The 14,059-nt window shown below is 43.2% G+C and overlaps 1 protein-coding gene across 1 annotated transcript; it reads left to right on the top strand.

Annotated features, from left to right (window-relative positions):
* Window positions 1-1,438: 1,438 nt before the first annotated feature.
* On the top strand, window positions 1,439-13,526 carry MRPS10 (mitochondrial ribosomal protein S10). The gene is made up of 7 exons (XM_074949329.1): window positions 1,439-1,504; window positions 9,166-9,230; window positions 9,318-9,390; window positions 10,439-10,578; window positions 11,256-11,364; window positions 12,200-12,289; window positions 12,688-13,526. The coding sequence occupies exons 1-7, from the start codon at window positions 1,454-1,456 to the stop codon at window positions 12,772-12,774; spliced, it is 615 nt and encodes a 204-aa protein (XP_074805430.1). The 5' UTR covers window positions 1,439-1,453; the 3' UTR covers window positions 12,775-13,526.
* The last annotated feature ends 533 nt before the right edge of the window (window positions 13,527-14,059 follow it).

The following is a 14,059-nucleotide window of genomic DNA, read 5'->3' as shown; positions in this document are numbered from 1 at the left end:
AAACAGCCCAGAGCACAGTGGGAAAGTTCAGTTGTATTCATGTTTGGCTGAGTACAGAGTTTATGGGGTGGCTTTAAGAAATTTGCACGTGCTCAGAGGCTCTCTAAAGGGACAGAGAAGTGTGTACACACTATTTAATCACTAAAAGAAAAGGAGGACTTGTGGCACCTTAGAGACTAACCAATTTATTTGAGCATGAGCTTTCGTGAGCTACAGCTCACTTCACCGGATGCATCCAATGAAGTGAGCTGTAGCTCACAAAAGCTCATGCTCAAATTAATTGGTTAGTCTCTAAGGTGCCACAAGTCCTCCTTTTCTTTTTGCCACTACAGACTAACACGGCTGTTACTCTGAAACCTGTATTTAATCACTATTTGTGTAAAGCACTTTGAACAAACAGTGGAGTTTCAAAAGCTTTTCACAGAGTTCTAATCAGCTACATTTGCCTGAACGGTTTACAGCTGCGTTTTACTTTTGATTTGATTTTCTTAAGTTTGTAGTCAGTCCCACGCCGGAGCTTGGGTGGGCACCGAGAGGGTCGGTGTGGTACTGGCTGTTGCAAAGTCTGTCACTGTCCCTGCGTGCTCTGTCTTGTTTTGCAGTCGTGGCTACGGACGCCTCTAAACCCCCTGAGAGCAGCGCCGGCCTAGAGCGATTGTAAGCGAAGCTGTGAACGAGCAGGGGGGGCGCGCCCAGCCCACCACGCCGGGGGTGACACTGGACAGACGCAGTCTGGGTATGGGCGCTCGGTGGGCGGGAGACGCCTTCGAGCCGCGCTCAGCCTGTCCCGGCTCCAGCCAGGGCAGAACCGATTGTTGAGCAGCGTTAACTAGCATTTCAAGGACCCGTATGGATCAGCCCCCGGCCGCCGCCCGCTCCCCCCTGGGTTCCTCCCAGGCAGCGCCGCCCAGGAGCGCGCCGGAGGCGGGGTGGGTGGGGGAGGGGCTGGCGGCTGTTCGAAGGGCGCCTCTTCTGGTGCAAAAGGGCCAAGCACGGGACGAAGTGCGCAGGCGCGAACTGGAAAATGGCGCCCGAAGCCCATTCTCCCCCCCCCCCCCCCCCCCGGGCAGCGGGAGGCCCTGGCTCGCGGCTGGCCGAGGGACGATGGGGTGTAAGGCAGGGGCTGCACCTCCCGCTCGGGCTCCGCCAGGGGAGGGGCCGCCCCCGTGACGGCTGCAGGGCCCAGCGGGGAGGGGCCTGAAGCTGACGCTGTGCTCAGGCGGAGGTGAGGCTGTCGGCGCCGCCGCAGGCTTTGGGGACGGTAACGGCGTGGTGGGGTCTGCCTCTGGCGCCGACTGGCTACGGCTCCAACGCGAGCGGCTGCCGAGTTTCAGGCGGGAGGGCGAACTCTGTGGTAGCTGGTTGCGAGTGGGGCCGCTCTATGCTTCCGGGGTAGCTCTATGGTGCGGTGGCTGCCGGAAGTTGCCGGGGGGGAGGAGGGGCTGTGGGCAAGATGGCGGCGTGGGGAGGCGTGAGGCGCTTGTGGCGGCGGTGCTGCTGCCAGGTACCGGGGGCGTGGGACGGGCCGCAGCGACAGGGCGCGCGCACCCGAGCGATGCTCCGATCTGCCCCCAGGGCTTCCCTGCTCCGAGTCTAGCCGCCCCTGCACTCCCCTGACCCGAGCCCTCGGCTGCTCCTTCGCCGGGTGCCGGGCTGGAGCAGCCGCCGCCCTTCGCGCGCTGCCGGGCACGAACCAGGGCCCTGCCCCTACCCCGCGCGTGGGTGTCCGCAGCCCGTGCCGGGGTTACAGTCCTGGGGGCTGGAGCCCGCTTGGCTCCCGGCTCAGCTGCTCGCACCCGCAGCAGGGCTCGGGCTCCTCGGCTGGCGCCCTGGGTGCCGCCGTAGCTGGGCCAAGAACTGAGCGGCCACAGCCGGTGTAGTGTGAAAAACTGCTCCGGGTCCCTCTTTGCGACTTAGGGTGTAGGGAGCATGCTCAGTAACCACTGCTGAAGCCACTGCCCTTCACCCTGCCCTGACTTGGCATCAGATTCCCCGGACTGCTTTTTATAGGGGTTAAAAGGGGGCAGATCAGAGGGGGATGGTCTGAGTCTGAGCAGGGGGTGGAAATTCACTAGTCAGGGGGTTCGAGCAGCTGGAGGCAGGTTTAGGATAGGGGCTGAAAGGCAAAATCAGGGACAGGAATACGAGCTGGGGTTAAACCCAGGGGTGAGGCACTGCCAGAGGGCAAAACTGGGGTAGAGGGAGTGACGGTTACCCCGGTGGACTGAGACACCAGTGTTTGCAAAAATGGGAGGGGCAGAGGGGCTTTTTCATTTTGCCTTCCACAGGACAGTGCCTCTTAGAATGGGCTTCCCAGGGCTGGTTTCTTAATGGCATGGGCATTCCAAGGCCTCGTCACCACAGCTCCTCTCTGTCTGATGTAACCTGCTGAGGTGCTGAGGGAGACTTGATTTGGTGAAATATTTTACATATACCCCCTCAGAAACAAAGAATCCCTTATCAGTTTATATGACTGCATAAAGTCTCATAGCAGTTCACAAATTTGTCTTATTTGCTGCTGGGATTCCCTGAATTACTCCGAGCGCTTTATCATTTACCTTTGTTGTTGTGCTATTTAATTTATATTTTAATAACAAATACTTATTGAAAATATGTTTAAGTAAGTAGTTGCTAGTAGTTTTAGCAATGACATCTGTGTTTCTAGTATTGCATTTGCTATGTTTTGTTAGCACAGTAAATGAAGCTGCAAAATAAATGATGTTTAAATGACCTCACTCTGTTAAGAGGTAATTGATACTTATGTACACCAGGCAGGGTCATTTGAAAGCTGAAGACTTATGCTTCTATCCAACAACACTGTCAAGTTTTAGCAAATTAGGACAAGTCAGCAAATAAGAACAACTTTACGTATCACTAACTGCTACTAGTTACAATTTGCTACCCCTGTTCCAATAACAGATTAGGTCAGATAGCAGCAGTTTAATATCAGTAACTGCTACTATTAGCAAATTACATCAGATAGCAGTTTTTCACACTACATTGGTTTGCAGCGTGTCAGGCCTAGAGAGCTGCACGTAGCCCATCGCCTAGAGGGGTTGGGTAGCACCTGGGAGCCCCGTTCTTGGACCAGGATCCCAGCCTGACAGGGCTGTACAAAGGCAGAGCAAATAGGCAGCCCTGCCTCCAAGAGTTGACAGTCTTGGGACTTTCCCCTATTTTTACGTTTAATTCTAAGTTAAAGTCTGAGACCTTGATTGTGCTTAGTTAATATTTCTGAGTAGCTGGCTGTGCTATGGAAGCCCTACTTGAATTTCTCAGGTTCTGCCCTTTGGCTAATTGTGTTTGACTTCCATGTCCATGCAGATGATTCCTCTGGATTGACTCAGGAATTTGTAGCTAGCATGACAATCATGGGAACGTCTGATCTACTCATGTCACTGGCCGCATCTGGGCTGGAGTTGAGGGTTATAGCTTTGGATATAAAAAAGGTGTCCTTAACTTGGGTTAGCAGCTTGAGTTCAACCCAAGGCTCTCCTATAGGCTTTAACCTAAGCTACAGAGGAGTTGAAATTAGCGTTGCTGTGTCTTCTATGCTATTTTAATCCAAGTTAAGAATACACTTTTGTGGGGAGTAGGGTAGATATACTCTTTATCCAAGACTATTGATTTAGGGCTGTATCTATCCCAGTGGAGCAAAGGACCTGTTTCAGTGGTCCAGCCTTGTAGAGTATCTATCAGGGTCCATCACAGATTGCTTTCTGGAAGTGTACTCTCTCTAAAAGACAACTTTAGCTATGAATTGGTTGGATTCTGTAATCTATGAATCTATTGTTCATGGCCATTGATACAGTGGCCCCCAAAAGCCATCTCCCAGTTGTGCCCTGGCATGGTTACTGTGGCTTACAGATTACTTGGTAGGTGAAGCAAAGAGATGTGGGAAGTATCTTGCTGATCCTAACTGAGGAAATGAATTTTGAAATCTTATGATGTGGAAGTGAAAGTGACAAAGATTTGGGACTAGGCTACTTGAGGGACTGCTGTTTTCCCTGTGTAATTTCTGCTACAGTTGAGGTCAGAGGAGGTGCTTGAGCTCTCTCAAGTTTGAGAGTAAATTACCAGTTGGGGTTCCCCATTAAGTCCCTCTACTTTGGAATTTGCTTTCTTCCTCAGTCTGCCCCAGTCTGGACCTGTTAACATTCCAAGCTCCAAGGTTTGCTTTTTTCCTGAAGTGCGTATTGGGGAAGGACAAAGTTGAGGCTCTTTTGGATGACTGTTAGGAGAGGACCAGTTTTCTTTTAGCCAGGAGGGTCAGCCTGTCTATGGAATTTGAATTAAATTGTGCTGCAGTTTGTTAGAGTGTCTGTAGCCTTGTGGGATGGCCAGCTTTTGAAAGAAATTAAAAATATTTGATTTATATTGTAGAATAAATGGAACTGTTACAAAACTTATATTTTAATATGTGCTGAATGCCCCTCCCACTACATATATTCACCAATTTACCTTATAGTCCAACTTTTAACACATTTTCAGATTACCGTTAATTTTATTGAGCAGAATCACATGACTCTGTACTGTCCCTGTACATATTATTAGCACAGTGCAAGAAAAGAAAAAGTGTGCCAGAACAATGCTTTACGCATTTAAATAATGTTAAAAAGGCTACAATGTTTAGTAACACAAAGGAGCATAACTCCTCATACTGAAGATTTAAAAACAAAGCTTGATGAAACAGTAGATCACTTTAAACACTGAATCAATTACAAATGTTTGTGTCCAGAATGAAGTTTTAAAAACATAAATTGCAAAAAATGGAATGTAAGAATATAAATCTGCCATTCAGTCAATTAAAAGGGATAAATGATGCAGCAAGGTATAAACTTAATACCTGTTGTGAACTTGAGATGCCCACTCTTATTTTGAGGAGGAGAGGAAAGGACATTAATTATCAAACATCTTCTCTTCTCATTCATTTTATATAGACGATCAACTTTCTCATTAATTTTAACATATTCTGCTACTTACTCTAATATTCTGTAGTTATGAAAGTTAGTGTGATGTTATATTCACCATGTGCTATTATAAGCGTGTGTATGTATATATATTTACATACAAACACCTATATTAAGATTGCAGAGTCAGAAGTTAAAAAATGTTGGAATTAAGGTTGCCCATACAATCTTAATTTGGCCCTCTTGTGTATATGCATTATAATAGTCTTTAGTTACATTATCACAATTTTTTCTGCAGGACCCCTGCCTCATTCAGTGCCATGGGGTCCTGCAGAAAAAATTGTGATGATGTAACTAAAGGCTATTCAATATATCTTTTATACTCATTCAGGTGTGCAGTCCCATTCAATATTTCTGCATGCCATTCATGCGCTTTTCTGGGGTGCTTATCACAATAGTACCTGAGTGCTTCACAAACGTTAATGAACTTATCTTCACAAAACCGAATACTTATACTTCACTAGACTGAAATAAGACAAACCCCACTGTTTGTTCAAAGTGCTTTATACAAATAGTGATTAAATATATATGTGTACACACTTATTTCTCCCTTTATAGAGCCTCAGAGGATGTGCAAATTTCTTAAAACAACCCAGTAAACTCTGTACTCGGCCAAACATGAATACAATTGAACTTTAGCACCTTGCTCTGGGCTGTTTTCATGCCACCACTTCATGGAATGACCTCCCTATTTTTTGCCAAGTTACTACATTCTCCTTAACCACATCCCTCTTAAAAATTCAATTTTTTCATCATTTCCAGAAAACATTATAATATATAAATATAGTAATATATTGTAAGCTAGGGAGGTGGCATTATCTCTATTGTAGGACAGGTGATGAACTAAGACATAGAGAAGTTGCAGCCAAAATTGTCAGGTGTTCACTAAAATCAGGAGACTTGATTTCTCAGAGTAGTTAGCATTTTTATAGCATTTCATATATTCAGCTGCAGCTCTAATTGACTTTGTGAGTGCTCAGCTCTTCTGCAAATCTGACTCCATGTGTCTCAAGTTGGGAACTTTGAAATAAGGGACACAATTTGCAGCCACCTGTGAATGTGTTGGTTTAAGTGACTTGTCAGCATTACATAAGAACTCCATGGCAGAAGCTGAAATACAATTCAGTTCTCCAAGATGATATTCAACTGCTTAAACCTCAAAACCCTCCTTTCTCTTCCTTACAGTCCTTCCTCATTCACTACACACTTCCTAACTTCTGCAGCAAATGAGATGGGTCCTGCAGACGACAGCTTCATTCACTGCACAATCCTGATTCATTCCCTGAACACAATTTAGTGTGGGGTGAATGAGTTAGGGGTCTTGTGGGAAAAATAGTATGTGATCATGTAATTACAGACAAGATGCACAAGGGGATACGTTACAGTTGCATGGAAAACCTTAACTCTAGCATGTCCTCCCTTTTGAGTGCTTGACTTTGGAATGTTAACTTTCTTTTAAAATAGATTTTTGCATATTATTTCCTATTTCAAAACAAAACAGAAAAACCAGAACCATATTGACCTAGCTTATATCAATAGCAGGGTTGGAACTTTTAGATACATAGCACAGGTCTCTACCATTTGAGCTAATGAAGTAACTGGTGGCAGTAGCAGGCTTTTCTCCTGTGTGGATCATCCACTAGAGGGAGATGACACTTGCCAGTGGGTTTCACAGCTGTTTGCTAGGCAGCAGTGGAGTATTTAGACTCAGGAATCCTGGATTCTGTTCCAGATTCTGGAAGTGAGTGTGCTTTTGCTGTTACAGACTCTTCTTTCCCTGCCTGTCCTATGCTGCCCCTGTGAAGCCTGTCTCTGTGCCTCCCCTTCTCCCCCTGAATTCCAGTAAGACATCATCCTTTTCCTCCTGGGTGCTAGCAGGGGGACCATTGAGAGTATAGATGAGAGAGTCTCCTTGCTCTGAGTTCCACTGTCCAACATCTGGGTGCTGAGAGCAACAATGGCTGGACAAGTCCTGCTCAGCCCCCGGATCCCTGGACTGGAACAGGCTCAGTCACTCTGGGGATGTTGCCTGCTCAGTCTGGTTGCCCCAAAGGAGCTATGGGGGGTGGAGAGTGCTCACTAGAGATAGAATCTTACTTGATAATTTACCTGCTAAATGCTAATACATCTCTACTGAGCATGTGCAAACTCTGATTTTTCATAAAAAGAAAAAAGAAAAGGAGTACTTGTGGCACCTTAGAGACTAACCAGTTTATTTGAGCATGAGCTTTCGTGAGCTACAGCTCACTTCATCGGATGCATAGCATATCGTGGAAACTGCAGAAGACATTATATACACACAGAGACCATGAAACAAAACTTCCTCCCACCCCACTGTCCTGCTGCTAACAGCTTATCTAAAGTGATCATCAAGGAGGGCCATTTCCAGCACAAATCCAGGTTCTCTCACCCTCCCCCCCCCCCCCCCCCCACAGACACACATACAAACTCACTCTCCTGCTGGTAATAGCCCATCCCTCTTTGAAACCTCTCTTTATAATGCGCATGATAATCAAGGTGGGTCATTTCCAGCACTAATCCAGGTTTTCTCACCCCCCCACACACACACACACCCCCTCCAAAAACCACACACACAAACTCACTCTCCTGCTGGCAATAGCTCATCTTACAATGTGCACAGCAATAATCCAAGTTTAACCAGAAACTTGGTAATTAATTAATTAAACTTGGATTATTGCTGTGTACATTGTAAGATGAGCTATTGCCAGCAGGAGAGTGAGTTTGTGTGTGTGGTTTTTGGAGGGGGGGGGTGAGAGAACCTGGATTAGTGCTGGAAATGACCCACCTTGATTATCATGCGCATTATAAAGAGAGGTTTCAAAGAGGGATGGGCTATTACCAGCAGGAGAGTGAGTTTGTATGTGTGTCTGTGGGGGGGGGGGGGGGGGAGGGTGAGAGAACCTGGATTTGTGCTGGAAATGGCCCTCCTTGATGATCACTTTAGATAAGCTGTTAGCAGCAGGACAGTGGGGTGGGAGGAAGTTTTGTTTCATGGTCTCTGTGTGTATATAATGTCTTCTGCAGTTTCCACGATATGCTATGCATCCGATGAAGTGAGCTGTAGCTCACGAAAGCTCATGCTCAAATAAACTGGTTAGTCTCTAAGGTGCCACAAGTACTCCTTTTCTTTTTTCTTTTTACGAATACAGACTAACACGGCTGTTACTCTGAAATCTGATTTTTCAGAGACACATGAAGTGGCCAAATTTGGGTGAACTGTCCTAGGGGCAGAGTTAGCAAGTCTGCTAGATTACATGAAAGCAAAACTATAAAGACTGTAATTGTACTGTGAAATACTGTACGTATTGCTATATCCTGCATTCAGAAATGGAATGACATCACATGCTGGAGTCCGTTATTGTGCTAATAAAATTAGTAACCTTCAATTTTTGTATTGAGTTCTAACTCACAGGTATTCTTATAATTATGATTTTGTATCATTGGTAATCAGTTTCTTCCTCAGTCCTCTTATTTGCCGGTGATTATGTACATAGGCATATATAGTAGGTAATGAGTTCTTATATTTTTGTATTCATGTAATGGTAAGGTATTGACAAGTAAAGTAACTGTTCACCCAAAAAATTTTCCTGTATGAGCTAGTCAGATTTGCATTTCCAACACACAAACTTTAATGTGGAATTTCTGCACAGATTAAAGGTAATTCCCATATTACTTTAGTTCTGAATCCTTCTAGAAAGATACCATACAAATTAATTAAACTAGTCATTTTTTGATGTGTTCAACGAGGGCAACATTCACTATAAAGCCTAGGTGTAAATGGACTTTGTTTAGGAATCAAAGTGATGTTTATTCAGGCCTATGCACTGGAATAGCAGCTGCTGCCTTTTTATACCCATAATGCAGCCATTCCAAACAACTCGGTCTACTCTCCCTTCTGTGCCATCATCTTTGGAGCAAGAACAAAACTCCTCTAACCAGTATGTGTCTCATTGCTCTGCACCAACACTATGCATGGGTTTCAAGGTACTATAGAGCCTTTCTTTCAAAAAGATGCATTTAATCCTTCATACCCTAAGTTCTTCATTGTACCTCCAGACTTACATTTATATATTTATTAGTCTAGAAAACAATAACTAGCTTTTAACAAATCTACATTAAGCTGATAACCTTTAATTTGAAAGACACCAGCTGATGATTTAACTTATTTTCACAGAGACCAGGGACTTTTCCTGTAAATTACTCAAGCAGAGATACGCCAAAGCAATATCGTTTTCTTCTGTGAGTATAACATTTAACACTGAAGTCTGAAAAACCCTGAGCTCTTAATTTGTAATCGTGTTAAATGTGGTGTTTCCTCCCATCTAGAAACAAGGACTTGTTGTGGGTTCAGTTCTCAGGATTCCACACTGATTTACACCATCATAAGGACAATTCTTTGGTATGTGACTAAGTAGACCCTCTACTTATTATATACATTCTCAGTAACAAAAGCAAATACACAAACTCAGACTTATTTCAGCATAGGTGAGTATTTTTTAATTATGCAAAATCCCATTAGGAGAAGAATATTTATAATATGAGTTGGATTATTACTCATTGAGGTCTCCTTTTCAATGACGTCCTAGGGTTACAATCTGCATTTAGAATAGAAATGTAGTATTCTTGTGGAAAGTCCTTTCATTTTAAAATACGTATGGTACACACTTTAAAAGGAGAAATTTTAATTCCCATTTTACTTTAATATTTTCTTATGTTTCTTCTTATCCTGGTGGGGGGAGTCCCGTGTATTTCTCATCAGCTACAGAGAGAATTGCTCACAGTGCAGGGCCTGAGAAGGCAACTCTTCTCCAGTGCCAAAAAAAAAAGTAGTATTAGATTGGTTTTAAGGAAAAATCTGCAACTCTTCAGAAGTTTCTGAGCTCTACTCTTAACTTCAACTATTGCAAGCCTTACTACTTTTTTTTCCCCGAGTCATCTTTAAGAGCCCTCACCCTCCTGATCAAGAACTTTTACCATAATAGCTTCTGAATGCTCAAAATGTAGAGGCCTGGTCTACGCTAGAAAATTAAGTTGGTTTAACTGTGTCACTCAGGGGTGTAGTTACGTATGCTCAGCATAATTAAGTCAACCTAACCCCCAGTGTAGACAGCTTCCACTGGTCTTCCATAGACCTAAGTACTGCCTCTTGGGGCGGTGGATTACCTCTACCTATAGGAGAATCTAGGCCAATGGGCTTTGCTGTAGTGTTTTAAGTGTAGTTATACCCTAAGTCATGCACAGCTCTGCCGTCCTTTTCAGAATTGGTAATAGTGGCTAATTAGCCGCAGGTTGACAAAACTATGCATAAAGTACAATTAGGTTGAGCTGCCTACAGTATTTTCCCCCATATAGGATAGGAGGGTGTACAAGATAAATGTGTATTGTATTAGTTAGCTAAGGGTAGTGTAGAGCTATCACCTAACTTGTCTTTTTCTTACGAAATGTAGGTATCCATTTCAGATGAACCGGACACATTATACAGGAAATTATCGGTTTTAGTTAAAGGCCATGATAAAACTGTGCTGGACAGTTACGAATATTTTGCAGTGCTTGCTGCTAAAGAACTTGGCATCTCCATTGAAAAAGTGTAAGTGTAGGTGACCTGGTCTCAGCTGCTACTTGTAAAACACTACCCCTGATGGCATCCATAGTTGTAGATTTTTGAGGTATGGAATTTACTTTCTCTAAGTGTTTCAGAAGTGGAAGATGTCCAGTGATGGCATTTTGTAACTAATTTGAAGCCATTGGGATATTTCCCTGACAAGCTGTTTTAATTATTTTCCTTGTCAGCAGTAGGATACAATAATAGTTCAAGGACCATACAGCCAATAGCAACAGCTGTTACACACTCAGCACTGTGTTAAACAGCAAAACATTGATAGAAAAGGGAATCTTGCCCAGGGTTGTGGGTATTTTTTTAAAGTACCATTTCAAACTTCCTGTAAGGACAGCATCATTGACAGTGCAAGCATCCCCCTAGGTATCATTAGAACCTAGCTGAATTTATTGGTCCTGTCCTCCCCCCCCCCCACCCCCCCGGGGTCTTTTAATAGTTATTAAGACAAAATGTGGCTGCAATACCGAAATACACTGGTACTTTTCACACTGCCTCATTCACTTGTGCAAATGTCAACTAAAGCAGGGATCCTGGCATTAAGTCCTGGTGGGTTGTTATGTGGATACTGAAAACATTAGCTGATCTAAAAGGGGTATGAATGTGATTTAAAATATGAAATAATGTGTTTAAATGATTGTGCATGTTAGACATGAACCTCCCAGGAAGATAGAACGATTCACCCTTCTGAAGTCAATACACATTTTCAAGAAGCACAGAGTTCAGTATGAAATGAGGACACATTATAGATGCTTGGAGGTGAGTAAGTGTATTTGCGGGAAGGAGAGAACTCAAATAGAACTTCACATATAGAAAATGCAGTTTTGTCAAGCATTTAATGTTTGACACTCACTAAAATTCCTGAAAAGTGCGTGTACTGATTTTACATTTAACCCCAGCATGCAGAATTTCCTAATCCTGTCTCAGTGGATACTAAAGAGAATACTTGTTATACTGGATGCACTTCATGCACCTTATACTAAAATAATACTACTGAAAAGTATGGTTCTGAGCGCACCATTTTCCATATTGTATCTTTTATATTAATTAAAAAATTAGAACAAAATGGCAGATAAACCACCTCACAGTTGCCTTTAAAAATAACTACCTTCCTCTTAAAAACAAAAATAACTGGCCACCACCCATGTTGTGTGTCTGTTGAGGGGAGGAGATTGTCAATGTTGGTACTGTGCCTAGCATAGTAGGGCCCTGACCTAGTTTAGGATGCTAGGATGTTATATAATACCCAGGAGCGGCCTTTCTAAATATAGGCTGCACTAATCAAACTACAAGTTAATCCCAGGAGGCTCTCTACGTAAACAAAGGTGTATGTGTTTCTACAGTTGCAGAATACAGATTAGGCAAACCCCTAGTCTGGGAGTACCTTCTGCTAACTGTGCATGAGTGTGAGAGTGCAAAGATGATGCTAATTCTTTGCCTGTCATGAAGGGAATGTTGAACCTCTGTGCTCTAGCTTCTCTAACTCTGAGGAAATTTTCCCATCAGTGTATGCCTATATCATTATACAGTGATATGCTACTAGCAGAAAATATGGCTACTTTTTATTTTTAAAACACTTTCTGTGTTGTTTTAGTTAAAACATTTAACTGGCAGTACAGCTGATGTCTATTTGGAATACATCCAAAGAAATTTACCTGAAGGGGTTGCCATGGAAATAAAAAAGGTATAATTGAATTGCTTTCTTGAATTTCTAATAGGAGCTGTGGGATGAGTCTAGTTTTAAGATTAATCAGATGACAAATGATATCTGCTGGAACTAATAGCAAGTGTAATTTCTGGAATGTGCAGGGGGGGAATGTGCAGAGACTCTGGGCTGGGGAGAACGGGAGTTCTCTAGGGAGCAAGGGATCCAAACAGTGGAAAGCACAAGATGAAGAAGGGATGGAAGCTGAACTATTCTTAAAATGGCTTCTGCCACTTGGTGGCCTTTCATGTACCTGAATAGGTATTTGTAATTTGATTTGGGTAAATATGTATTCAGTAAAATAATGTATTCTAAATGAGGGAATTGTCACATCTAAGGTGCAGATTGGTAGGTGTAATTGTTTGCTTTGTTTTTAGACCAAATTAGAGAAACTACCAGAACATATTCAGAAGCCAGTTTGGGACAAGTTACCTGCAGTAGAAGAAACTGCAAGCACGTCATGAATTCTTCATGTGCTAAAGCTCTTCCACATCTGTTAGCAACGGAAGCTCATCCTGTGCCTGTTAACATTTTAAACACAGCATCTTCTCACAGGAGTTACCCTCTATCCAACCTCAAACCCTGTCTTAATTTTACAAACAATACTTAGAAATTATGATGAGACAGGTCATTTGCTACGCTAATTATCAGTGAGTGTGGATCCCAGCTCCAGGCAATTAGCAGAAAGACTGGACTGCTGTGAAAATGTTTTGTCTCTGTTTTTCTTTTTTCAAAGTCCTATGTGGCCAAAACTTGATAAATTTACATGAACAGATCATGATGTACAGTAATGGTTTATTTGTGCATAAACACCCCAGGACTTGTGAATTTACTGTCACTGAGGTTGCTATTTGAAGCACATATCTCAGAGTTCTTAGGTGACCTATTAAATTTTATTTAAAATATTTTTTGCTGGGGAGTCTCCTGAAAAAGGTTACATTTATCTTCTCTTGTTATACTTGGCAATTTGACAGTAAAAGCACATTGAGGAGAACTTTCAGGACTTGTTTTAGTATTCACCAGTCAGCTGAGCAGCTGGGGCACTTACAGGCCAGGTCAGTTTCTGCTGGGAGGCAAAATCAGTAACAGACTGGATATTTTCTAGTGAAACTTTTATGCTGTATACCCTTTGAACAGTGTTGTCAAACACGACACAGGAAACCTCAGATCAGACACCAACACTGTTATCAAGCAGCAACTGTGCATCAAGAAAGGACCCTAGAGAGACTATGGCAAAGAGCAAACTCTCTAGCTACTTGCCAGGTCCCCCAAAATACCTGTATCACAAAACTGAATACAGTATTTCTCCCAGAATTACACTGCTTGTACAGTAAGGGCTTGTCTACACTGCAGCAGTGCTTAGGAGAGACATTGCCCCTGGTGATGAGCTTCTCCAGACACTGTAGGTACTCCATGTCTGAGGTGGTAGCTATGTTGACGGGAGACGCTCTCCCATCAACATAGTGCTGTCTACAGCGGGAGTTCGGTTGGTATAACTGCATCACTCGGACATGGATTTTCCATGCCTCTGCGCACCACAATTATACTGACATAAGTCTGTAGTGTAGACCAAGCCTAAGAAAAAGGACTTGTAAAATTATCTTTAACAGTGTCAAATGATGACACACGTTATAATGGTATTAACTTGGTCTCAACACAAGTATATTAATCACAGGTGTAAAAGGCTTTTTTCTATGGGGGCTGTGAAAATGAGGTTCTTACACTACAGCCTAGTCAGTTCTAAGTGGA

This window comes from Natator depressus, chromosome 3 (assembly GCF_965152275.1).
Source record: "Natator depressus isolate rNatDep1 chromosome 3, rNatDep2.hap1, whole genome shotgun sequence".
Lineage (NCBI taxonomy): Eukaryota > Metazoa > Chordata > Testudines > Cheloniidae > Natator > Natator depressus.
The sequence above is the reverse complement of the archived record's forward strand: the minus strand, read 5'-3'. Positions and strand labels throughout refer to the sequence as shown.